The 24,662-nt window shown below is 39.4% G+C and overlaps 1 protein-coding gene across 31 annotated transcripts in view; it reads left to right on the forward strand.

The window, feature by feature from the left end:
* GTDC1 (glycosyltransferase like domain containing 1) overlaps positions 1-20,106 on the forward strand; it is a 404,807-nt gene extending 384,701 nt beyond the window's left edge. For 26 of the 31 annotated variants that reach the window (XM_058715378.1, XM_058715395.1, XM_058715397.1 and 23 more), the window contains 3 exons: positions 2,257-2,327; positions 3,030-3,121; positions 8,259-9,386. In XM_058715378.1, the coding sequence (XP_058571361.1) occupies positions 2,257-2,327; positions 3,030-3,121; positions 8,259-8,342 (247 nt within the window). In that variant the 3' untranslated portion in view covers positions 8,343-9,386. Of the gene's footprint in view, positions 1-2,256; positions 2,328-3,029; positions 3,122-8,258; positions 9,387-12,690 lie in introns of those variants that run through there. The other 5 variants (XR_009257564.1, XR_009257566.1, XM_058715393.1 and 2 more) reach the window with 3 other exon arrangements.
* The last annotated feature ends 4,556 nt before the right edge of the window (positions 20,107-24,662 follow it).

Here is a 24,662-nt window from a genome sequence, read left to right on the forward strand (position 1 = left end):
CAAGCAAAATTATCAGCTAATTATATTTAGAATCAAAAGCCCAACAACTATTTGCAGATAAATTGTATGAATTGAAGTGAATAGATCTGAATATTAAGATTCATAGATTTAGCAGATGATTTGTTAATTGGAATAAAAAGGTCATTTGCTAGTCATTTTAACAATAGATCAATTGGAACCCTATTTATTATTTAACTCGTAGTGCATAAGAATTGAAATGGTGAATAATTGTATTATTGTCATGAGATGATCATTTTCTTCAACATAGCAAAATATGAGAAACTTATGGCAATGAATTTTACAAATTTCTTTAAAAATATTGTGGCCTATGTAATATATTTTAAAACATAGTTCTGATCTAAATAATCTAGATAATAAAGTTTAGTATTTAACAAGTCAAAATTATACCAAAGGTGGTGGCTGGTGTGTGTGTGTGTGTGTGTGTGTGTGTGTGTTTCCTTGATGAATTAGAAATATCACTACAAATAAGATAATTTGTAAATAAAAGTTGAAATCCAAAATTTGTAAATTTTTTCTCCCTAAGTCAAATAATGCCACTCTTATCTCACTGTATTTTAATTAGCAGAGGTTTTTGGAAGTGACATGATACATGCTCATACGATGACTCAAAATGTAACTTGGCCTGCAATTTTCTTTCGGGGAACAGAACACTAATTCAAATCCATTATTAAAAAGCAGATAACATGTGCACTTTCTGAAATGGCTGTGACTTCACTCTTTTGATTTTGTGCAATTATAAGAGAATGTTCATATGTATTTACTTTTCGATTGGCACAGCATTTTAAAACTGAGTGTCTTCAGATAAAGTGCGTATTTTCTTTTGGTTCATAAAGAGTCTCTCTGGTTTATGTGCTCAAACTTTAGACACTGTTTTATAATGCAGTTGCCATGTGGTTTGTAGCTGTATTTGGGATAAGAATTCCTATGCATACCCTACGTCTGTAGAGAAAAAAATCTATTAGATATTAGTTTGGATTTTGAAATTAATAATGGGTAACTAGATCCTGTGCCTTTTCACTATGTTATCTTGTAACTCTTGTCAGTTCTCAAGCAAAACTTTGAACTCAGTATTTTTCCAAACTTTGCAGCTCAAAGTAAATACCTTTCATTTAAACTAATTTCAGTCAACATAATAAAATAGAGAAAACATCACCCACTTAAAAACAGCTTAAATTGCATGTGCTTTGTCACTGTAAACAAACAAGGTAAACATTGACATAACTTCAAATTATTCTTGGGTTGAAAAAAAATCTGCAGTTCAAAATAAAAATCCGCCTTTGGTCAACATTTTGGATGCAATTCAAAGTCTCTCATAAAATAAACATATTTTAGAGAGTGCTTTGAATTTCACTGTGTAATTTCTAGCCAACAGAAATTACAGTGGTATCTTTAAGGTTTATTATATGTCAGATCAATAGCCATTATACAGGGCCAACAACCTTTGAGATGCAATACCTTCTCTCTGCTTAACCCTTACTACTATGACATGAAAAAAAAAAAAAAAAACAACTTCCTATAGGTGTTCCTTGGAGAAATCCTCTCAAAGTGAAACTTTCTTGCTTATTTGTTTAATAAGAAAGTATTCTTTTCTGATAAAATGGAAAATGAGCTGAATTTTTGGCCAAGAAAGTAAAATTTTCATTAAGGTAATCTCCATGAGGATTTTTCAGTAAAAGGGGAATTATTTTGCATTCTACAAAAATAACAAATTATTTTGAAGCATGAGCTTAAAATATAAAAATGCCCCAACAACAGATTGTAAATTTTTTTTTCTGATGCTTTTAAAAGTGCCTCGATCATTTCTACGGCTACAATGTTAAAGTTAAGTATTTGCTATTTTATTTAAACATTTTTGAAAAATGAACATTCTGGGACTTTGCAGCATTATTAAGAAAAGCTGTCCATACTTTACCATGTTGTTACATGTGTTTATCTGCTGATTATAAAATGTGTTAAACAGTATTTTAAAAACAAAAAAAAAAAAATGCAGAGCTGCGCTTTGATTAATTCAGTGAACAAAACATATGCTGTTGGTTCTGTTCTATGAAATTCATATATGATCAATAAAATCTTTTAAAAGAGCAACTTTGGCTTTAAGGCTTGGACTGCCGACCATGTTTTTCGTCCCAGTTAACTCAGGGCTCATACTGTTAACTTAGGCAAACAAAACCACTATCTGGCTATCAGAGTAACGTCCTTTTAATATTTTTTTTATCTTCTCTAAAATTTCTTTAGGTTGGAAGCTGTGTATTGTGGTTGCTACCCACTTTGTCCCAAAGATTTGGTTTATCCTGAGATATTTCCAGGTAGCTTCTTTAATGTACTTTCATCTTGGTTGAGATTTAATACATGATTCATGCTAAATTAGAAAGTTTGAAAATAAACTTAGGCGGGAGCAATTGTTTATTTGGCAAGTCAACATGTTAGTGTTAAGGAAAATTTTATGTGTTTTAATACATTAGAGTAAGCTTATATTTACCATCTGTTCTTTTAAGATAACAAAAAAGCAAGTTTTCAAATAGCATTCTTCATTGTTAGCATACACATCCCATAATGATGGATTTTTATAAGCAGGTCAGTGTTGCTGCGATTGCTTACAGATTTTTTCTAATGATATACACAGAGAAAAATCGAGGACTGGAAATCACACCAAATTATTTAAACAATTGACTAGTTAATAATATGCAACTCTTGCACAGGGTACATACGGCTATAGTACCAGTTCTTTGAAAAAATTCCCATCACTAAATATATCACATATGCATTGTGTTACATTAGAATAATGTATTTTAATCACCCAAAGGAGATGTCTAAACAGCACAACTACACAGTCTTATTTAGCATTAAGCATCCTTGTGAGCTGAGGTAACCTTATAAAATCATGCTTAAATAATGTAAAACACGAGGCAGCACAGAGCAATATGCATTTTTAATTAGTAAAGTGACTAATATCGAGTGTGTGCTTTGAGGTTTTTGTTTCATTAAAAATGTATCTGTTTTTCCTGCAGCTGAATATCTGTATTCTACACCTGAACAGCTTTCAAAAAGGCTCCAGAATTTCTGCAAGAGACCAGATATTGTAAGAAAACATCTTTATAAGGTAGATATTGAGGAGAGATTTACGTGGTATAAATGCCATATTGAAGTACAAAGAAAAATCTTTTTAAAAAAAACATTTAATTAACATACTAATGTTTAAAGGAAACATGCTAGGGAGGGATATTAGTTGTTACACTAACAAGGATTAATTAAACTGGATGCCAGTTGTATTAACCTAGGTCTTATGAAATACGTGCACTTAATGCATGGTACATGCTTTTTTTTAATTTATTGTTTTCTAAGATGACTGTCCTTTACATTTAGCCCCAAGAGGCTTATAAAAATGAACCTGGATTAATGTAACTCATTAGTTTAAAAGGAAGTAAAGGAAAGATTCCACAATTATACTAATGAGGATAAGCCTTTCTTCCCATCATAATGAAATCTTCAGGCCTCAAAAATTCAGGTGAATGACATTCGTGAAGTTTGGTGTTCATTTTTTAACTACTTTGAAGATGATATTCAAGAATCAAATGTTTCCCTTATCCGGTTTAATAAAATTACATAAAAATCCTCAGTTTGTTTAGAATGACACTGCCCGTCTCCTCTCTGAATGGCAAAGGCAGAAAGAAAATAGTTTAAAGAGCATCATCATGCAGTCCCCTCCTTCATTATCTTTTTTTTTTTTTTTCCCGTTGTTTGAATCAAGAATTTTACATTGTTGAAATGACAACACAAAGAGGCCCTGCTAAAAGTCTAAGTAATTGAACTGGGATAAATCTGCTTTATGAGTTTGGAAGGTGGCTCTAGGCCATGAGTAATATACCTTTTTATATTCTTTGAATGTAGCATCTTCATTTTACATAAATTCAGTATAGTTTACAATCTAGCAGGTTTATAATCCAGTATATTTTAATTTTCCTATGTTAATGTATAACCTTCCTACATGAAATACAGTTTGCTGCCTTTTTTCTCTCCTTTCTCTTTTCATGGCCTAAAATACATATTTACATAGTGATACATCAAAACAGGACTTTGTTTCTGCAGGAAACAGTTAAACTTCAAGAAAAAGGGAGAGAACCAAAAATGCAATTTAACACCCAATTTCAAGCTCATTATCTTTCATTGTCTATTAACTTGGCAATGGTTCAGAAGGTAGCTCATAATAGTTTAAAATGCTGACTGAACAGTTCCAGGCTTCAGTATTACTCCTTGAGTCAATACGATTGTACCGTATACAGGGGAAGCTCCACAGAGAAAACAGGTTTACGTCCAAACTCCCTAATTTTTGAAGTTCAGTAGCGGTCAGGTTTATATCAAATGTTAATCAAGTAGTTCTCCACGTGACAGGCTATCAAAATGTGCAGATTATGAAAATGGAAGAAATAGAAGTATTTATGTAAATGGATTTATTTTCTGTATATGACACAGATCTCTTCAGTGAGTTCACCATCAAATTACTAATCTCTCCCCGCCTTCTGGTGAATTTTAGGTGAAGTTGTGCTTGTTTTTCGGTTTTATTGAGATATGACTGACGGTACTGTGTCCACTTACGAACCACAGTACCGCATAATGACTTGACATGCGTTTATTGTGGAATGGTTACCACCATACATTTCATTCGCATCCATCATCTCATGTAGATACAAAAAAAAAAAAAAAAAAGAAAAGAAAGAAAGAAAGAAAGAAAAGAAAGAAGGAAAGAAAGAAAATGTTTATTTTCTTGTGAAGAGAATGGTGAAGGTTTTATAATGCTATTCCCACCATCAAAATTTAACGGTTTTTAACTTTGCTTCAGGTTAGGCCTCATTATCTCTGTTAGTCTTTGTTTACAAATTTTTAACCATTACAAAAGTTACTGTGACAAGTTACCTTTAGTTGCAAAGGAAAACAGACATCTGGTTGAAATATTTTAATATGATACTCTATAACATAGCTATAATTATTTATTTTACAAACAACTTCTGGAAAAACTCCGAAACATTGTCAGCTCAGTGGTAATGCTGTTAGTATATCAAATTGTTCTTCGTACAGCTTAAAAGATAACCTACGCCTTACATGTTATTTCCTGTAATTACTTTTTACATATGTTTTTAGACCGAACATCCTCAAGTATTCCAGCTCCAAGTTTTATAAATTAATATTTCATGTGTAAGCATTTATAGGAATTTGTATGTATAATTCTTTTTTATGTATTTTTGCCGTGGATTTTTTTTTCTTATAAGTCTATTATACGCTTTCAGAGGTGCCCTCATTTATAGATCTTGATGATATTATATCTGAATATTAGTCTTAAAATTAATAAATTAGTCCAAGAATTAAGGTAACCGAGCTTTGTGATGCATTTTTCAGGAGAAACTGGTAAAAAAAAAAACCACAGGAAAGAACCACAGATTTAGTTTGGTTATTGTAATAGGATGTAGAGCCAAAACAGAAAAAGGATGCCTTCTAAAACTTTACAATTAAGATATAAACAGCTATGCTATCTTTTCACCTTATGGTTTATAAATATGCACATTTTCTGGTGACCTTTGCCTTCACTAAATACAAGAGAACTATTCCCCCCAAGGCAGTATTTTCCTTACTTTTCTTAGGCAATGGAAGAGTCTTTTGTGTGTACTGTTAACGAGAATGTTGGGGTTTTTTTTAGACTTATTCCATTGGACAGTGCTGTTTTGCTTTTATAAAACATATGCTTCTAAGATCTAAAAGGATAGAATGTCACTGAATTCTTTAATTTGCTCCTTTTACATTTTTACACCTTACTCTCTTTTTTTGTCAAAAGTTTACATTTTAAAATCATCTCAACTGCTTTTCACATAGGGTTCACTTTAGGATAGGATTTTTCATATGGATTCACACTTAGAAATTTAATGACTAGAATAAGGCTACTAACACTTGGCTTTCTTCTCACATGAGACATTATACTTTCAATATGAGTGAGAGTTTGGGGGCTATAACTTGAAGCAGGATTTGAAACAGAATGCTAGTAACTGAAAAGCAGAAACAGAATTGGATACTTTTTTTTTTTCTTAAAGTGGCTCTTTCTACTACAGAACACTGTGCCCATGACTTCTCACCTGAAATGGTTTCAGATTTGAAATGTTTAAATTCCTCACATGCATGCAAGTATGTTCTCCCTCCTCCCTCTCCCTGTCTCCTCTCTCTCTCTCTCTCTCTCTCTCTCTCTCTCTCTCTCTCTGACACACACACACACACACACACACACACACAAAGATCTTTCTTAAGAGAAATACAATGCATACTGAAATTAAATGTTTTTTAAGCATTTTAAAAATCTAAAACCATTTTCATAATTTAAAAAATCTAAACCACCTCTTTAAAAAGTTTACATCCAAGTTTAGTCATTGACTGTAGCTTTCTCGTACTTTCAGAACACTTCCTTTTCTGAGCAGGTCAGACACATTGGCCACATACTTGTCACACAGATTAAAAATAGGTTTCATTTCATCCACGATGGGGAGCTTTTTATGACTCCAACCTAACTTGAACACAAGATTCTAGAAGTAATCATAAAATAATTAGCCCAGGATTGACTTCTTAACACTAACAATAGTTTTCCCTTTTCCAACCCCGGTAAGCTCAACACCATGAAGTTGTATTTTTGCCTCCTTTTTACTATGTGAGTTTACTTACTGAAAATTCCCAACAACCTTCTGAGATCAGTTCCTTATGTTTCTACAGACTTTTCATCATTATATTTTAAAATGCTTTAGAGAAAAAATTATGGACCTTATATTGTTACAAATACTGAAAAGAGCGCAGGGCACAAACAGGGCACTGTGTAAAGTAGATACTGCCCGGACTACCCGGATAGCTTTTCGTTCCCATCCTATTTCTCATTTATTTTTATTTACAAATTGAGCGAAATTCCGAGTGGGGGAAAAAAGAGATGCGTTCTCTCCTGTGCTTTCTGAGAGTGACCTGTGTTTCTTAAGATTATTCAAATGCCAGCTGCTGGTTTTTATTCTGTTCTCCTCTTCACATACTTCAACATTCTGGGAACCTTTATAACCTGCTCCTAATTGGAGGAAAGAAGAATTTTCAGATTTCTGCCTAAAAATGCCTCCAAACAATGATTAACCTTACAGCTGACATTCAGTGCGCAGAGAAACCGTTTGTGGTTGTCTTAATTCTATCAGCCTCTGTCTACCCGGACCACAGCCAGGCCACTGTAAGTTTCCTTCAAGGGACTGGTCACTTTATAGTCCCCTTTTAATTCGAGATTACACTCTAGATGCCAATAAGGTGTTGCTCACTTGTATTAACACTCCGAAGTCATTACTTGTTTCCTTAAAAATGAAAACGTAAAAGCTTGTGACATTTTTAGAACTTCTAAAAATCTCTCAACTGCACGAGCACAGTTTAAGGCAACTTCCCAATCTCTCTCCCTCCCTCTCTCCCTCCTCCCTAGTCTTCTCCCTGTCTCCTTCTTCACTTCCTTCCTTGATTTCTTTTGGCTTGGTTTTCCTTTGGTTTGTCTAAGTAAAATAAAAGCAAAAACCTTCAGCACAATAGATACACTTTGGGTGATCAAGAACAGTGAGAGGTTTTGGCGGCTTGTTCTTCTCTGCTACTCATTTGTAGCCTGGCTCTAGGTGAACTTCTTAGCCTGTCTCTCTGATTCATCTGTAAACTTAGAAGAATTTTTTTCTCCCTCAATTCTTAATAGCATCCCCCCCGCCCCCCGCCGAGGTACTGCTATAATGAAATAACAAATATAAACCTGTTTGTAAACTCAAAGTGCTTTATGCGTTTAACGTAGGAGTAATGGCATTTCTCTAGTGCCTTAGCCACTTAAAAGTAAAATTCACATTAGCAAAAACATGGGTTAAGGGCGTTGGGTATCTTGTGTTTATAAAAGTTAAAAGTTGGATGATAAACTTCGAGCAGCCGTCATCGCTCACATAAACCAGGAAATATGTGTGCGGTGGAATGTACCCATTTGCGAAAAATCGGGAGTTTTCCCGTACGGTTGAAAATACAGTTCCACTTTAAACCAATCAGAAACTGGGATTTCCTGAGTTGATGAAACTCGAGAACCATGTACTTGGTGGCTTTTTGAAATCTAATTGACGTAAGTTATGCAAATTTGCAATATGAATTTTGAACATCCTTTCGTCTTTCGGTTGTTAATGCTTCTTCCTTGCTTTCTCTTCTCTCCCTCCCCCTCGCAGGGTGAAATGACTCCTTTTTCTTGGGCGGCCCTACATGGTAAATTCAGGTCTCTGCTTACAACAGAACCTAGGGAAGATTTGTGACAGATGGGGCTAAGTCACAAACTTGCAGCCTAAGGCAGAATCTGTAGAACTTTCCAGAGTGTGCCCATATTTACCTGATCAGAGAGAAAAGAAAATCTGCAGAGGAAGCTGAGCCTGGCTGCTTGTCATAGCTGACACAGAGCCATCTGCCACAAACCTGTGGCGGCTTCAGATCTCCCATCCCTGCCACCACCCCAACTCAAATTAAATACAGATTCCTAGAGACGTTATGATGGTTACACATGTCCTCGGCATCACATGGAGGAGACTGTTCAAAAAAATATGTGGCCTGTTGTATAACCGCACTCATGTATCCCATATGTGGTGCCACATTGAATTTCCGGTTGAATCCGTTTTTATCCTTTGTACTGGATGACATGGTGCCTGAATTCTTTCTTTTTGCCGACACGATGGCAGCCGAACTGCAGCTTCAAAAGCTCGCACTTGGCTGTGTTTCTACCTAGGTTGCCAGGTTATCATCGGAGCCTTCTTGTGTCCTCAAAGGGCCACAGGGTCTGAAGGGAGGATCAGAATGCTACCGGACTAATTGGGCAGCCATCTCAGAGTTGTTTGTGGGCAAAGGGCTGCTTTAGCACTTTCATTTTAGCCAATTAATGACTCTCTGGCACGGGGGTGTTTAAGTGAAGGTATTAATAAGGGGTCTGGCAGGTATTCCCATGATCCGCAGAGTTACATTTGCATTTAATTTATTTTAAAGTTGCGAGATAAACAGCTGTAATTTGGACAAACATGGGAAATACACTAAGTGGAGCCATCTTGCCCATAAAATGAACACTGAGATACTCGTTTCAATTTTTTTTCCCCTGGGGTAAAAATAGAGAAATCAAAATACTTCTACTAAAAACAGTAATTTTGATATAAATATTCCTCAAAAATACTTGCATCCAGCTACAAATATGATCTTTTCAAGATAAATCACTTATGATTCCAATAGTCAAGCTGCTGTATTTGTTGATATAAAGATGTTTTGAACAGCTAGATTGTAAAATAAATTTTTAATAAAGTGCCTACTGCAATTTTTAATTAGCATATCTCATTTCTGTGTAAGAGTGTACATCTATCTGTATGTTTCTCACTGAACACTTTTCTTGTGTCAGAGACAACGAATACAATTGTTTCTTTTCCGGTTGTACAAGGATCTGTTTTGCAAATGTTTGTAAGATATTATGACATTTCCAAGATTTTCTTTGCATTCTGGAAAGCAGGAGGTAAACATTTGTAGTCATTAAGGTAAAGTCTGTTGATAAACCATCTTCTGTTTACTGACAGGTAAATTGTAAGTTTCCTAGCTTTTGAAACAAATAACTTTTATACACTACAGAGTGAGGAACAGCCAGGGAGAGGAGGGTAGGCAGGGGCCAAGTGTGGCCTTCCGGCTTCTAGAAGGATTGACTGGTCTAGCAAGCATCCGAGATTGAGCAGGCAGTGATTCAGAATTCTAGAAGGGCCCATTTGACAGGTAGCAAAATCGTCAGCAGGAGGGCCCATTTGACAGGTAGCGAAATTGTTAGCAGGAAACAGATCAAGGTCAAGGAGCCAGACCGAGAGAGCCCTCAGGATAGAGGTGATCTTACAGATCAAAGAAGGCAGGAGTTCAGAATCCCTGAGGTCTGAGAATTTAAAAGCAGGAAGATTAAGAAGCAGAAACAACAAACTCTATCTCTGCACCGAGTCCTCTCCCTAACCAATGTGAGACCCTTAACGCACGACTGGACATCACTGCTCTGGCTTCGAGTCGTATCGCTTGCAGGGAAGTCACTGAACAAATTACATCCTCACTCATAAAACAAAGGGCTCAGGGATTATTTCTGACGTTGCTTGTGGTCTGAAACTGGGGAACTCGGAATCTACCAGGGGTGCTCCTCTTGAGTGCAAACTGGATGTCAATATGCCTAAGAGGTTCTTAGATACTTCTAGGCAGGGTTTATCATCTAAGAAGATGAACTATACCAGTAAATTTGCTTCAGTCAGAAGATGTCTTCTAGAAATAATAGTATGATCTTACAGCCAAGAAACAGTGTTGAGTTTACTGTGTTTTACTATCCTGAAAACAATGGGCTCCCATCTCAGTGTAGACATAGTTGAAAGTTACCTGTGTATGGAGGGTTTTTTTTTTCCTACACCCATAAACTCAAATCAGATTTTGTCGTTAGCCATGCCCAGCATTCCTTCTAGAATAAAAATTTACATTAAAGTTGTCACTTCTTAGAACTATGCTATCAGACTTGGTCTCAGTGCAAGTGAGCAATAAAAAAATTTTGTAAATGTGTAATTCTTAACAATTGAAACTTGAAGTGTGTGTGTGTGTGTTTTGTGTGCTTCTCAAACCCATTTTGTGGATAGAGTGTTATTAAGTAAATTAACCCATGTTTCATTGAAATCACAGGATAATTGAGAATACAAGTTGACTTTTTTTTTAATGTTTATTTATTTATTTATTTCTGAGAGCGCGAGTGTGGAAGTAGGTGGGTACAGAGAGAGAGGGAGACAGAGAATCCCAAGCAGGCTCCAAGTTGTCAGCACAGCTGACACGGGGCTCAAACCCACAAAACTGTGGGATCATGACCTGAGGCCAAAGTCTCATGCTTAACTGACTGAGCCACCCAGGTGCCCCACAAGTTGACTTGTTAATTCGTAGTTCCCTTACTCTGAGTAAAGAAACTGAACACTCTCATTATTTCTTATTTTGAGTATGGTTGTTGCAAATTTTGATCTTCCTTTTTTGGAACATTCAATCCTGTTAATTTTATTCTTTTAAAATAAATCATTAAGCCAATTTCAATTTTAAGTATCTTTAAAAGTCTGCTCATTATCAAGACCTTGATACAGCATCCAGGATATACATGCCATGAATTTACCTAATCTGTGTTTCTGGTTACGTGTTTCTGTAATAAAAAGCAGGGCACCTGGTTCTTAACCTATTCACTTATACCACGTTGATCAGGAATAGGTCAGAAGACCTTTCTCGAAAAGCTTGCGGTTTAGTAAGAATCCTTCCACTATGGCTAGGTGTGAATGCCCTGCTCTGACTCTCACATCTTCAGACATGCCACATAAAGATGGCAGCAGAATCAGGAAGTCGATGGAAACTCGCAGCCACACAGGGCTGCACAGATTCATTTCAACACCTTGAAATGCATCTGGAAGCAAAGATTTCATTTTATGTTGAAGGTGTTAATTATATTTGATATTTTTAAAAGTAAAATCTGTTTTTGAGAAAGCATCTGCTACCCAGAAATATTATGAGCCACAATAAAATTTTCAGTTAAGTCTCAAGATACTTTCTGTGGGTGATAGAATCAATTTTCAAATGAGAGTCCATGCTGTCTTTTAATGTCGACACAGTCTATGGGTTTTATTCTTCTGCTGACTGTGGACAAGTATCACCCTAAGTGCCTCTCTCTTTCGGTGAAAAATCAGGTAGTATTTAATAGATCTTTTATTTAACAAGGAAGAGACTATGTTATAAATCACTGACATGAACACATTTCATTTTAAAATTTGAATTGAGATATAGGACAACTAATGCTTTTATTTTTTAAGTGTATTTATTTATTTTGTGAGAGGCGGACAGAAAGCAGGTAGGGCAGGGGCAGGGAGAGGGAGAGGGGGAATCCCAAGCAGGCTGTGTGCTGTCATCGCAGAGCCCAGTGTGGCACTTGAATTCACAAAGCGTGAGACCATGACCTGAGTGTAGATCAAGAGTCGGACGCTTAACCAACTGAGCCACCCAGGCGCCCCTAGGAGACTAATGCTTCCATGGTAAATCCTCCCTTCAAGGCTGTCCATTAAAATGTAACTGGGAAAGTTTAAAAACATGCATACAATTCTACATGCTGCTGAAAGCTTTGTGCATTTGTGATTACAACAGGACAACAACAACAACAAACCATGGGATTTACACCAAATGTACACTAACTTTTAAGTCAGAGGAGTGATGGTAGAAGGCACAGACATGCAACTGGGAGAGTAACATTTACTCTATGATTAGTGGCTTATTTCTGAAGCTGGCTCATTCTACCCAAAGTCTTTTCACACTCTGACTTTTTACGTGTCTTACATGTTATTGTTAGATGTGCCTTCTGATAGGAGCTAGGACTACTTTGGTTAGTTTTGCTACCATGCCTTCCTTGACATTTCTTGACTCTAAGTTCCTGATCCGGTCAGATAACCATTTCCCTTCAAACAGTGGAAGAAACCGTCCTGCCAATTTTGCATGAGAAGACTTTCCTTTGCTTACCGGGAGCCAAGGACTTAACCTTGATACTGAAACAAATCATACTTTGAAAAAGTCTGACTTGATTGTCCATGGGTCTCTTTTTCCTAGGGCTGCTGATCACCATTTCTCACTAATTCCTGTAACATTACAAACTCAAGATGGAAAACCATAGTTCTGGAAACTCCCTTTTGAAAGGTAATGGGAGGAAGAAAAAGGATGATGTTACATGAGCCAGTCCTCGCATCTTGGAAAATTCAGAGCCGTGTGGTAGAGCACAGAGCTGTCTGAGCTCCTAGCCACAGTACCTATCTCCCATACTGGCACCTGTTCCCTTTCCTCTTGAAGACAGGGTGAATTGTGGACTCTGTCCTTCATTGCGATCCATGGGAGGGAGTTCTCTCTCATGTCTTTGGAATTCCTAGCTGTACTTGAGGTATGTATGACTTCAGGGACCAGGATCCTCTCTCACCCTACTGGGCCCATTTCCCCTCAGTGGAATGTGAGGTCAGTGTCTTCAGGGACCCTCCCATTATCATTACCCAAGTGATGATGCCTTCTTCTCCCTTGCAACTCTATGGTTATGAGTTTCAACCCTAAGACAGGTTCATAATTGTTCTCACAAATGAATATGAGGAATTGCTTCTCCTTGGGAGATACTCCAAGATGCTTGTTACTCTCCTAACAGTTACTGCATTTTTAAATAGCTGACCTAAGGTGGTGTGCTAGAAGGGACTTCTGGGAATACTTGAGCGATATGTTTCTCTTAGGAATTTGAAGTCCTTTATATTTCACAATTTAAGATTTCCGTGATCACCTCACAAATGAGAAAATTAAGGGGTCGTCTAAAGGCATATTTAGGAACCAGACTATGTTGTAGAAACAGAGACTTTTTGTATAAGCCTTCCCCTCCATGGGATGGTGTCATTGTCACCGATGTGTCTTTCAGGAAGCACCAAGGTCAGTGTGCATGACTATTGGACCCCTAGGCAAGAGAGTGCAGGGGGTAGCAGGGAGCTGCTTTGTGGCCTAGGTTGTTGGTCTTGAAAGAGGCAGGAGAGACCATGCAGTGAAGCCAATGTTGTGTCTTTATTGTTACTATTACTGCACCTGCCGGGAGGCATTCAGCCTCCACATCCATCATAGGACCCACCATGCCCTGTGGTCTTTACATGCGGCTTTATGCATATAGGTACCTTCCCTGGCCCTCCTGGTAAGCATTTGCTTTTGAAACCTTTGGAGAAACTGAGGGCCTAAAGAGAAGCCCAGTTGCCGTGGGTCCCCTGGTAGTAGAGGCAGGTGTAGAAACAGCTTCTTGCAGAAGGCCACGGTCAATTCAATTGGTGGAGACCACCCTTGAGGGAAAGGGGCAAATCTCTCTCTCTCTCTTTTCCTCCCCTCCTTCTTCCTTCTGCTTCTTCTACTGGCAGAAGGAACATGGGTCGATAAGTTGCCAGTACCTTTCCGTAGATTTATTTCATGTTACTCCTGGCCACATTTGTATTCTAAGTGACCATAGAGGGAGGAATGTATAAGAATTGATACCTGGCACTAAAATTTCAGACTCTCTGGCACCTGCAGTACTTCTGGACAGCTGAGCCTTCTCTGTTGCCTTTCACCTCATACCATGATGAAGTTGCTTATCCACATAGATGGGAGGCTGGCCCTTTATCCAGAAGCAGCCCCCACGATCTCACCTGGTGCACAGAGGGTCTAGGATACAGGGGGCAGGTGGCATTGGCGGCAGAGGCACCTTTAATTGTGCAGGATAGGGACTGCTTCCTCTCATCCCCAAAAGATAACCCAGAAATTATATCCTGAAACTTATTTCCCCAGAAAGAAAAGGAAGGGGAGGGATAACTTAAAAAGAAGATACTTCTAATATGGTATTAGACTGTAATTCATAGGGAAATTTATGCCTGAGATATGAATTTCTGAAAATAGGGTTTTTTTTAAAAAAGGAGAAACACTGACACATCCTTAATTATAGAGTAATAAATACCAATGGTATATTATCTTCTGATATTTCCTTACACAGATATCAAAGCATGCAGCTGTTTTTGAAAACTGATAATCAAGTACAATGTAAGTATATTACATCTTGTACTTACAACACACCCTTCAACTAAGCAACCTCATGGAGTACTTCACAGTGAGAACCAGAGCCGCTCATAGTAGAAGCCTAACTGAACAAATTAGCCTTGAATTGTAACTTAAGAATCGTAGTCAAACCGAAATGCCTGTCCTTGCCAGGAAAGGCATTCCAAAGGAAAAGAGCATGCCAAGTAAAAAGCCTTTGCCTCAGGATTATGGAGGCAGTTCTCAAAAGCCAGCGTAACTTAATGATCAATCAGAAAAATATAGAGCAGTAACTACACAACAAGAAAGATATGTAAAAATTGTACAAAGCGTTAACAGTGAATGGGGAGGTAGAGTGGGATTTTAACAGAAAGTATTACACTCTTAGAAAGCTCTATTTATTGCTTTTAATCCAGGCAGCAAAAGAAAGACCAACATGGTCAAAGAAAAGTATGTGGACAAATGTGGGGGGCAGGAAAGGAAATGAAGGTCAAACAAGGCCAATATGATTCAGAATGAAAAGGAGGGAGGAAAGTATAAGGAGCCAGCTGCAATTACTAAATGTTACATTAAGAAGAGCTGAAATTGAGAGGGGGAGGTATGGGTATTTTACTAAGTGGATTAATGTCCTCTTCTTGGGGTGTCTGAAGTTGCAGCTTTTAATTTATTTGGTGCAGGGTTTTCTTGTGAAATTCTTAAGGGGGTGGAGGGATAAGTAGGGACAATTATAAACAGAAGGTAGAAAAGGGGAACATACCATACTTTTCATAAATTTAACTAAAATAAACAGGGTTTGAAGCCATGGACAAAGGTAGTCAACAAAATATGTAGTTCATTATAATAGAACTTAAAGGAGAATTAGAGGTACATACAAAAAAAAAAAAAAGACAAAAACACCCACAGAGATGTGTCAAGCCAAGGATTTTGAGTGACTTAGAGGCTAGTTTATTGCTGCTCTCCTTTCTCCACCCATTAAAAAAAATAAATCATAACTCTGGCATGTAGAAACCTAGTCATGAACATCATTTATTAATATAAACTTAATCCTGTGCTGTTCTTTGGTGGGTGGTAAAAACATGAACTAACAACAACTGGCCTAAAACAGGATGATTCTCTCAAATACTGGGAAGCCATAAGGAAAGAGAAACTCCTAATATGCTCTTTCACTTTATTTATTTTACTGAAGGATAAAGTCAAAAAGTGGGGAGGGCAGAGCCAAATCAAAGAAGGACCAGATGCTTGAAGGAGATTTTTAAAGTCTTCCTAAATATGTACCAGAAGAGGAGATGCGCTTGGAACCTGGTGTGATTTTTATCAATTTATTAATCTGCTCACCTATTACCACTTCTGGGGGAGGTGGGAAAGCAGGCTGTCTGCCTTCTACATCCAAAGAGATCAGGGCAGAGACTTAAGCATGTTCACATTCCCTGAGTGTAACTCTGCTGTCCTGGGGCTGGAACCAGTCCACGAAGGTACTGGGTTCAAGCACACGCCTGGCCAATAACATTAGGAATCATTTATACTGAAAATATGGATCAGGAGGTACTTAAGAATTACTGATTCACAACTATTAATCGGGAATGCAAATTGCATTATTCAGGGGGTGGGCAAATCACTGAACTGGAACCACATGAAAAGGCACTTTTTATAAAATCTGTGGGGGGAAATGACATTGGTGAAAAATACAAATGAAAAATGGGAAAGTATCATCTACAAAGAGGAAGATCCCGTAAAATGACTGAACAAGGTGGCCTGGTGGCCTTCAACCTGGTGCATCGATTCTGTCAGTAAATAGATAACTGACAAAGAGGTGAAGCCTTCTATTTCTAAAACTGACCTAGCAACAAGAGGGAGAAAACACAGAGGAGTACATTGCCCCGTGGCTCAGGGTGACCCTCACAGGTCGTGTAACTCTAGTGTTAAAAATGAGGGCACAGAACTAGCGGTTTGTAATGCGCAGTGAGTGGGCTTTGGATTCTGAACACTCCTTCATCTGTGGAGAATTCAGCATATTGTGGAGGTGAACCAATGTCTCACATCCCAGGGACAGGGTGTTCTGTAATCATAGTTAAGAGGAAAGTCATCAAAGCACACACCTTTTTCCTTTATTCCTCATGAGCTGCAGAGCCATGGTGGGGAACTCGTGCTCTCTCTGTGCTTGCTGCTATCTTCCCTGGCTTTCAGTCGGCTTAGCTTTTTCTCTGGATTTCTAATGCTGTGATAGCAGGCCAGGGGGAAAAAAAAGGAATCTACAAAACTGAAAAACAAAATACGTATGTGCCTGAGTGTATGTGTGTGTGCGCGCGCGCCGGTGGATTTCGCTGAAGATAAATGAATTGCAACAGTCTAAGCACCAAATTTTAAAACTTAAAAAGTATGAGTAATGGAGTTTTGAAGAAGCGAAATGTGCTCGAGAGGAGTATTTATAGTCCTTTTTCTGTGAGAGGGCCCCCAGACCTCTGGGTGCATCAGCAAACTGTCCTCCTACCGGAGCGTGCAGCTGCGATTTGGCCCCAGGCACCACCTACCCAGAGTCACTACCAAAGGCATTTTACATTTGCACAGATAATAAAAGGGGGGGGGGGGGACGAGAAGGGGCCGCTTTCCCCCTCAGCGTTCCGTGTTTCCTTTTGTCGCGGCCGTCAGCTGACACATGGAAACTGTGCTGTACGTTTTCCTGCCTTTAATCTGTAATTAAGGATTCCTTGTCTGGGGCTTGCTACTACCTCTTTTCGCCTTCCCTCCCGGCCTCTCGGGTCTTCCGCTCCGGGTCGGGTCTGGCCCCGCCGCCGCAGGCGGGGGCTCGAGGTCGCCCGGCTGGGCCCCGGGGCAGCGGGGACGCGGCGGGGCGCGGGGGCCTCGGCCCGGCCCTGCGCTCGCCCGCCCGGGAGCGCGCGCCCCGGCGCTGCCCCGCCCCGCCCGGTCCCGATCCCCCTCCTCCCCCCAGCCCCCGCGAGCCTGTGCCCGGCGTCGGGGCCGCTGCGCCAAGGCTGCCCGCAGCGGGACGGGTCGCCCGCGGGTCCCCTGGAAGCCGCCGCCCTCGCCGCTCGTCCTCTCCCCCGCGTCGCGGCGCCTCCGCGGCCGGCAAGCCCGCGCTCCCGTCCTCCGCGGCGCCCTAGATGCCCTGCGTGGCGCCGTCCGGAAAGAGCGGACGGCGATCTGCACGTCTCCGGGCGCTAGGAAAGGGGGCAGGGGGGCGACGGTGAGGTCACGGGGTCGTGGCCGAGCCCGCTCGGCTACGTAGAGCCTCGAGGCCGAGGGCCGAGCGAACCCGGGCGGCGGCCGCGCTCACGCCCACGCCGGCGCCCACAGTCGCGGGGATCCCTTGCAGCCCCGCGCGCTGGCGCGCACCGACACTGACACGCACACCGCCACGCGCGTTCCGGCACTCACGCGCTGCCACGCACACGCGCCGCGTGGCCCACCGCTGCCCTTGCTTGCGCGGGGCGGGAACCTTCCCTGTGGGAGCCCGGGGAAGGCAGCGCAGCTCTTGGCGGGGGGGTGGGGGGGGGGGGCAGGACAGCACTCTCTCCAGTCGTCGAAGTATTTTACTGAACTGGGTTCCCGGAGTCGGCCGCAGTCCTCAGTGAGACGCTCTGATGAGGGTGCGCTGAGCAAAAGCAACAGTACTGATTTCTGTGCCCCCTCCCCTTAAAAAAAAAGAAGATTATCTTAAGGAAAAAAACCGAGGAGGGAGTGGGGATGGGCGCAGACACTCTCCAGGCAGAGATTCTGGCTATTAGCTTAAATTTTCTTCTCCTTCTCTCGTGTATCCCGACGTGTGATTTAAATCCTACCCCAGGCCCCCAGCGCTGTCCTTTTCACTTCTTACCTGTGTTTAGGATTACCAACTTTGTTTCTCCTCCTAACCAACCACCAATTGGTTATTTAGGAGGAGAGGAGAAGAGGGGTTAAGAGGTATTCAGGCAGGAGAATATTTAGAAGCATCGCGTTTCTGAAACACTTGTAATTTCGGAAGTTTAATGTCATTTTGAGGTTTCTAAAATTTTTAGAGCCTCCCTGCACTAGTATTATTTTTTTCGCATTCGATGTTTATTTGAGTGTACACATTTAGAATTGTATGTGTAAGAGGAAAAAAATCCCCCTTGTCCCTGGTTTCACCAATGCCGTTTGCGTTATCGTCTCTCTTTCCCACCAATAGAGATCGTGAGCTAAAGTGGCTTACGCCATGACCAAATAGAAGAAACCTTAATCTGGAGTGTTCATGACCTCAGTTGCCATCCATCTCTCAAGATTCTACCCACTCTGTTTGAAATATTACTTGAATTGTAGACTTGGAAATATGGGTTGATGGGTTGGTTGGTAGGCTGGTTGGTTAAAATGTAAGAAAAGCAGCCCAACGGTAAACCGAGGTAGGGGAGGTTGGCCTACATAAGCCTACCCTTGAAAGGCTGAACCAGAACGCGTGGGAAGTGCATGGAGAAGAGACTGTCGCTAAACAGTGATAACCAGGGCTTTCAAAAATCATAAAACTGATTGAAATATCCGATTCATTATTTATTCATCGCAGCACAACTTTGCAAATCCAAGAATAGTGTTTGAAAACCAAGTGCCTTCTATTTTGTACATCAACTCAGCAGATGGGTCTCCCTTTCAAAATGTAGCTAAAGGGTTAAAGCTGTAGTTTTAGAAAAGTATCTCAGGAAATGACATTAAGATCTGATACATTTCCCTTTATTTCTGGCAATAATATCCCCCAAAGGAAAAAAAGAAGATCTACTTATTGATATGATGATAATGTTTCTCGTCATGAGTACAAGTGTCAGAACGATTCCTGTTTGTGCAAGTGTTTTTAAAACTGCGAGGACACTTTCACTACTATGAAAGCTGACAAGCCAATGAAGGAGAACTTCTTTTAACTCCATAATAGCAGGTTACATAGTAAATGAACACGATGGTCAAAGAGCCAATTATGGTATAAATATCCGTTGTTTACACAGAGGTGTTAAATGAGCCTTTGGAGTACAAAGGATTAGGCCCGTCTAAGCTACCATTTGTTCTTCAACCTATTATGTCTTTCCTTTAAAAGGCCAGTGCCACTGTAGGTAATATGCACACACAACGTACTTCTCTATGTTGATTTTAGTTTGCTTTATTTCAATGCACACTGTTGTTTACTTTTTAAAATTTAAATAAATGTCAGCATTGTATAATTTCTATGTTAACAAAGCAGTGAGCAAAATCCCTTGTATGTTTATAAAATATTATTGTTTAATTCACATAGTTTAGAAATTCCAAATGTTGAGAATAGGAAGGAGGCCAAATACCATCTGTTTATAACTATGATGCATCGTAATATGTGTACTTTTAAAAGGAGTTTGGTCAATCATGCCACTATTTTATCTGCTCGGAATATGTTGAAGATTTAAAATGTAATTTACGGGATTACTTTTAGTGCATGGCGTCCAACTGTGAGTTGTAAAGAAATCCGTCTCTTCTGTTTTTCTCAAATTAATCATGTAACAGCCCCAATTAATGGGGGCTGTTAAACGGGTCGCTTTTTGCTTAGCTCCAGAATTCTTCTAACTTTGGCTCAGTCCACCTTCTTGATGCTGATAAAAACTCCAAGGACAAATGAAACAAAACATTCCTAGCTGTGCCTTTCTGCCAGGAGATAGTCACTTAGAATGGGAGGCAGGGTATGGTAGCTAATAATTAGCTAACATCAGCCCTGAGAAATTACCTGTGAAACACCCTTTGGTTCTGGGTTGAAAAACATTTGACACTCCCTGTTTTAAAATAGTACATTCTTGTCCCTGAGACTTCTGATTTAACTTATTTATTTCGAATGCATCTAATTGCATACCATGTAACAAAGGGAGTACACTTACTTGCAACAGACGAGCAGGTTTGGAGGTTTTTATATAACTCAAGTTATATAGTGAGGAATTTTCCCTTCCTTAATAAACTAGAGAAACTCAGCAACCGAGCCTTCAGTTTAGGGCAAACGTTGTGTTGAAATCCAGAGGTCTTACACCGTGGGGTCTCTTTCCAAGAAGAAGGAATTAAAAACTCAGAAGGCCCGATAAAGTTTGAAAATGTGACAAAAACATTTATTAGCATAATGATGGTTGCTTGGTTGGTTTTTTTTGTTTTGTTTTGTTTTGTTTTTTGGCAAGGTAGAATCAGTAAAAAGCTACTCCTCAAAATGCTTTTATAGACAAACGCATGCAGAAATATGAAAACACACTCCCAACGAGCTGGGCATGCTCTGGATGTTTTACTTCTCAGTTGAGTGTTCAACGGGTGCTCTATAAAGTGGTTTCTCTCTTCATTTAATGACATCTGTTTTCTCAGACCTTTTAGCAGCTTCATCTAAAATTCTATCAACGAAGAATATTTACTTACAAATAATTAAGAACACTAAGAATACCTTATCTAAGTAAACAAACCCATCTATACATAATTGGTTTTTTTCAATCTAATTGTTACATTTTAAATGTCTGTTTATTTTCATTCTGGTCAGATTTCTCCCCCCAAACAATGAATCCACGTGGTCTTACGTAGGCTTGTTTTCCCTTGAGTTAAGATAAGAAAATGCCAGACTCCTTTTTCTTAAGAAGTGGCTCAAGTGTACAGAGACAGTACCAAAAAGAGAGAAATGTGGGGGGTAAGAAGAGAAATTGGAGAAAATACGGGGGGAAGGAAGTAAGGGAGCCGACACTAGAGCTGGGATGAAAAAGGCTCATCATACAAAACTTTCAACACTGCTTGAGCGCCATAAGCTATAATCATTAGAAGCATCATCCTTTCCAAGTAAAACTTAGATTGTTGCATTCAGATATTAAACAGCTAAGGGAAACTCTTAAGTGAAATTTGATTGATACTTGTGGATCAGTTTTTCCATTCAAGTCCAACCTTCTTCAGTGAAGCTTGCCCTAGATATCCATATTCACACTGCGGGAGACAGAAAGAGGAATAGAGGCTCTCTTTGCTTTCAAGGCATTTACAGTCTACAAGTAAGCCACGGATACATAAAATAAATGAGACTATGTATAAGCATTGTTATATATGCTACATGCTGTAGGTGTAAAAATAAAGACTGTTTTAAATGGACAAATTATTCAGACATGCTTTCCTTCTGAGCACCTTGGCTAGCAGTGAATTTCTAAACAGGTTAAGCAAGTCCTTAAATGCCTAACCCCTTTGGAACTCGAGGAGTCTAATGAATTGTGGTAGGTAATATAATCAAAATTGAAATTGGCACATAGGTGCTCATTTCATGTTCCCTTTAGAGCTGAGTTAGAACCATATCCACGATCCACGCGTGCACATCAGTCATTGTAGAGTCGTGCTATCTTGACAACCAAAATCACTTTATAAAATATACTTTAATAAGTTACCACAGAGCCCTGAAGTTAAACCATATAACTTAATCAATACTGAGTGGGCATTTCTGGGTATCGTGTTTAAATTGAGTAAGAGATAAAAAGAAAAGAATTGAGAATTAAAAAAAAAAGTATGGGAAACTATTTGCTTCTTCCAATTAATATAAAACATGCCAGAAGCTTTTTCTCATTTTGCTTTTTATGAAGAATTACCGACCCAAAGAAAAGTTAGATGAGGACTACCACTAAACAAACAATAAAAGCAACAACAATAACAACAAACCTTGCTTGTTTAGGAGAAAAACACGAAAAAGTAATAAATTCACCCATTTTAAAAATTAAGAAGAAAAGACATAAAATTTAATACACACAATAAATAATAAATATTCTTCAGTTTCCTATGATGGCTAATTAAGGGAAAAGCCCATGTGAAAAATTTGGAAGAGAGACGAATAGAACAAGGTAATTAACTCTTTGCTCCTTCAGCCTTAAAGCAGAGGGTAAGATTTCTTTTAAGTTTGACCTGCAGCAACCTCAGAGATCAAATCTGCCTTTACAAAATAAAATAAAAGGAATCCTAGTAGCTCTGCAGCTCAAGCTCCAACCTTGTTTTTGGCCCCACTCTGATGCTGGTGCCCCAACACCGCAGTCCCCGAGGGCTTTGCTCTTTGATTAAATTCCTGCCCCTAACACAGATAGTCTGCCGCTGGGTTCTTCCTTGTTCTATTGGACCTCTCTTGGTGGCATCTTCTCTCTCATATTCGTTCTTACCATGTTTAGTTAGTCCTTGGTAGTTGAAGATGCATTCTTTTCATCCATCATCTAATTTGGTCTTTGCAATACTCTTGTGAAAGAGGAAAACCAGAGCTTTAGTTGCAAAGTTCAGAAGAAGCGCTCAAAATCTTACCACTAGCACGTTGCGGAGCTGGGACTGGAAATCATACCACATCATGCCCAGTTTCTCCCTTTCCTTTAGACTGGATTTCATATTTGAATGGTGGTTATGACAATAAATCAAAACTGCAGTCTTTGTGGTGGGTAGAAAGAAGGAAAAGGAGGAGGAGCAGGAGCAGAAGGAAGATGGGAAATAAGAAGAAGAAAGGAAGGGGAAAAACCAAAACGATCCCTGCAGAGTTTTCTGTGATGTGGGGAAGACTAAATCTTTAAGTTGCTCCCCTTCTGCTTACACAGACTAGGAAGGAGGAAAGCGCTTCCTAAAATTTGTATCGTATGAAGGAAAAGCTAATTCCAAAGCTATCACAGTGCTTTGTGCTTTAAAAGATAGAGATCTGAAGTAGGTAATCTACTGACAGAGCTCCTGAATGAGTCTTGGATGTGCATGAGTAGGCCACAAGCTTGATTTTGAGTGCAAGATGGAGAACTATTCTGTTTAAGAAATTAATAGGAATTTGGAGAAATTGAAACACACACACACACCAGAGAGAAAAAGAAAATGGTCAAAGAATGCAGGGACATAAGTTATGTCTTAAAGATAACATAGCCAGCAACAAATTCCCCAGGGTGGGATACAGTTGATTATTATTTTCTTATTAAAGGAGTATATTACACTCCGTTCTAAGCTTATATTCATTCCAATGTAGTCTCCATTTGTAACCCCAAATCTCCACTGAACGTCTGAGACACAAAACTGGCTTGATTTAGTTCCACATTTGAGGAATGAAGGCATAGGGAAGGCGGCCAAGGGTGACTTTGCAGAAGGCATGATTTAAAATGAAGGCATAGAATTTTGTGGAAACAGGAAATAAGGACAAGAGATGATCACGAGAAATGGAGGCCCTCTGAGAATGAATACCGAGAAACAAGGAAACCCATACTACAGGAAGTCTTGGGAAAACCAACTAATTTTTATGTGGTAGACACTTGATATTTTTAGCTATTCAACATCTACCTAAACTTCTGTTAGAATCTGAAGTTCTAGTTAAGGAATTAATTCTTTCTTGCTAAATGCAGTCAGGCCTGAGGATTGAATTGCTGCCTTGAATAGGGGAACCAAAGAAAACATTGGATTTCTAGTCCCATGTTCCAGTCCCAACCCAGAACAGCTCCACCAGACTATTTCTACCAAAAGATAGCTGTTGGGGTCTGCTTCTTAACCTCCAGCCTGTGAGGTTCTTCTCAGTCCCACACTCAGATGTCCAGCTTCTCCTTTATATGGTTCTCTATTAGGATTCTGTCAGGGGCAAAGAGCAGAAAGATCTGGCTCAACTGAGTTGCTCAGTAAGGAAAAATGATCATTCCCGACAGCTAGAGGTACAGAGGTAGCGTACCTACGTCTTTCCACTCTTCCATCGTGATATATCACCTTCTTTTTGGCCATCCCCCTTATGTTCACGAGAGGCCTTCAGCAATCCAGCCATCACATTTTTACCACACCTTGTTTCCAAATGCGGGAGAAAGGACTTTTTCTTGCTAGAGTCTCTGCAGTCAAGGAAAGCTTTTTCCAGAAGCCCATTCAGAGAATTCCCCATCCACCTGATTGCATCATTAATGCATAAACTGGAGTGGGAACAGGAATGACTTCTATCAGTTAGGACCGAACCCTAGTCTCAAATAATTTCAATTCATAATTTAAGGATCTTTAAATATTTTTGATAACTTTTGATCAAGAACCGCAGACAAATGTGATACTCTATT

This window comes from Neofelis nebulosa, chromosome 2 (assembly GCF_028018385.1).
Source record: "Neofelis nebulosa isolate mNeoNeb1 chromosome 2, mNeoNeb1.pri, whole genome shotgun sequence".
NCBI lineage: Eukaryota > Metazoa > Chordata > Mammalia > Carnivora > Felidae > Neofelis > Neofelis nebulosa.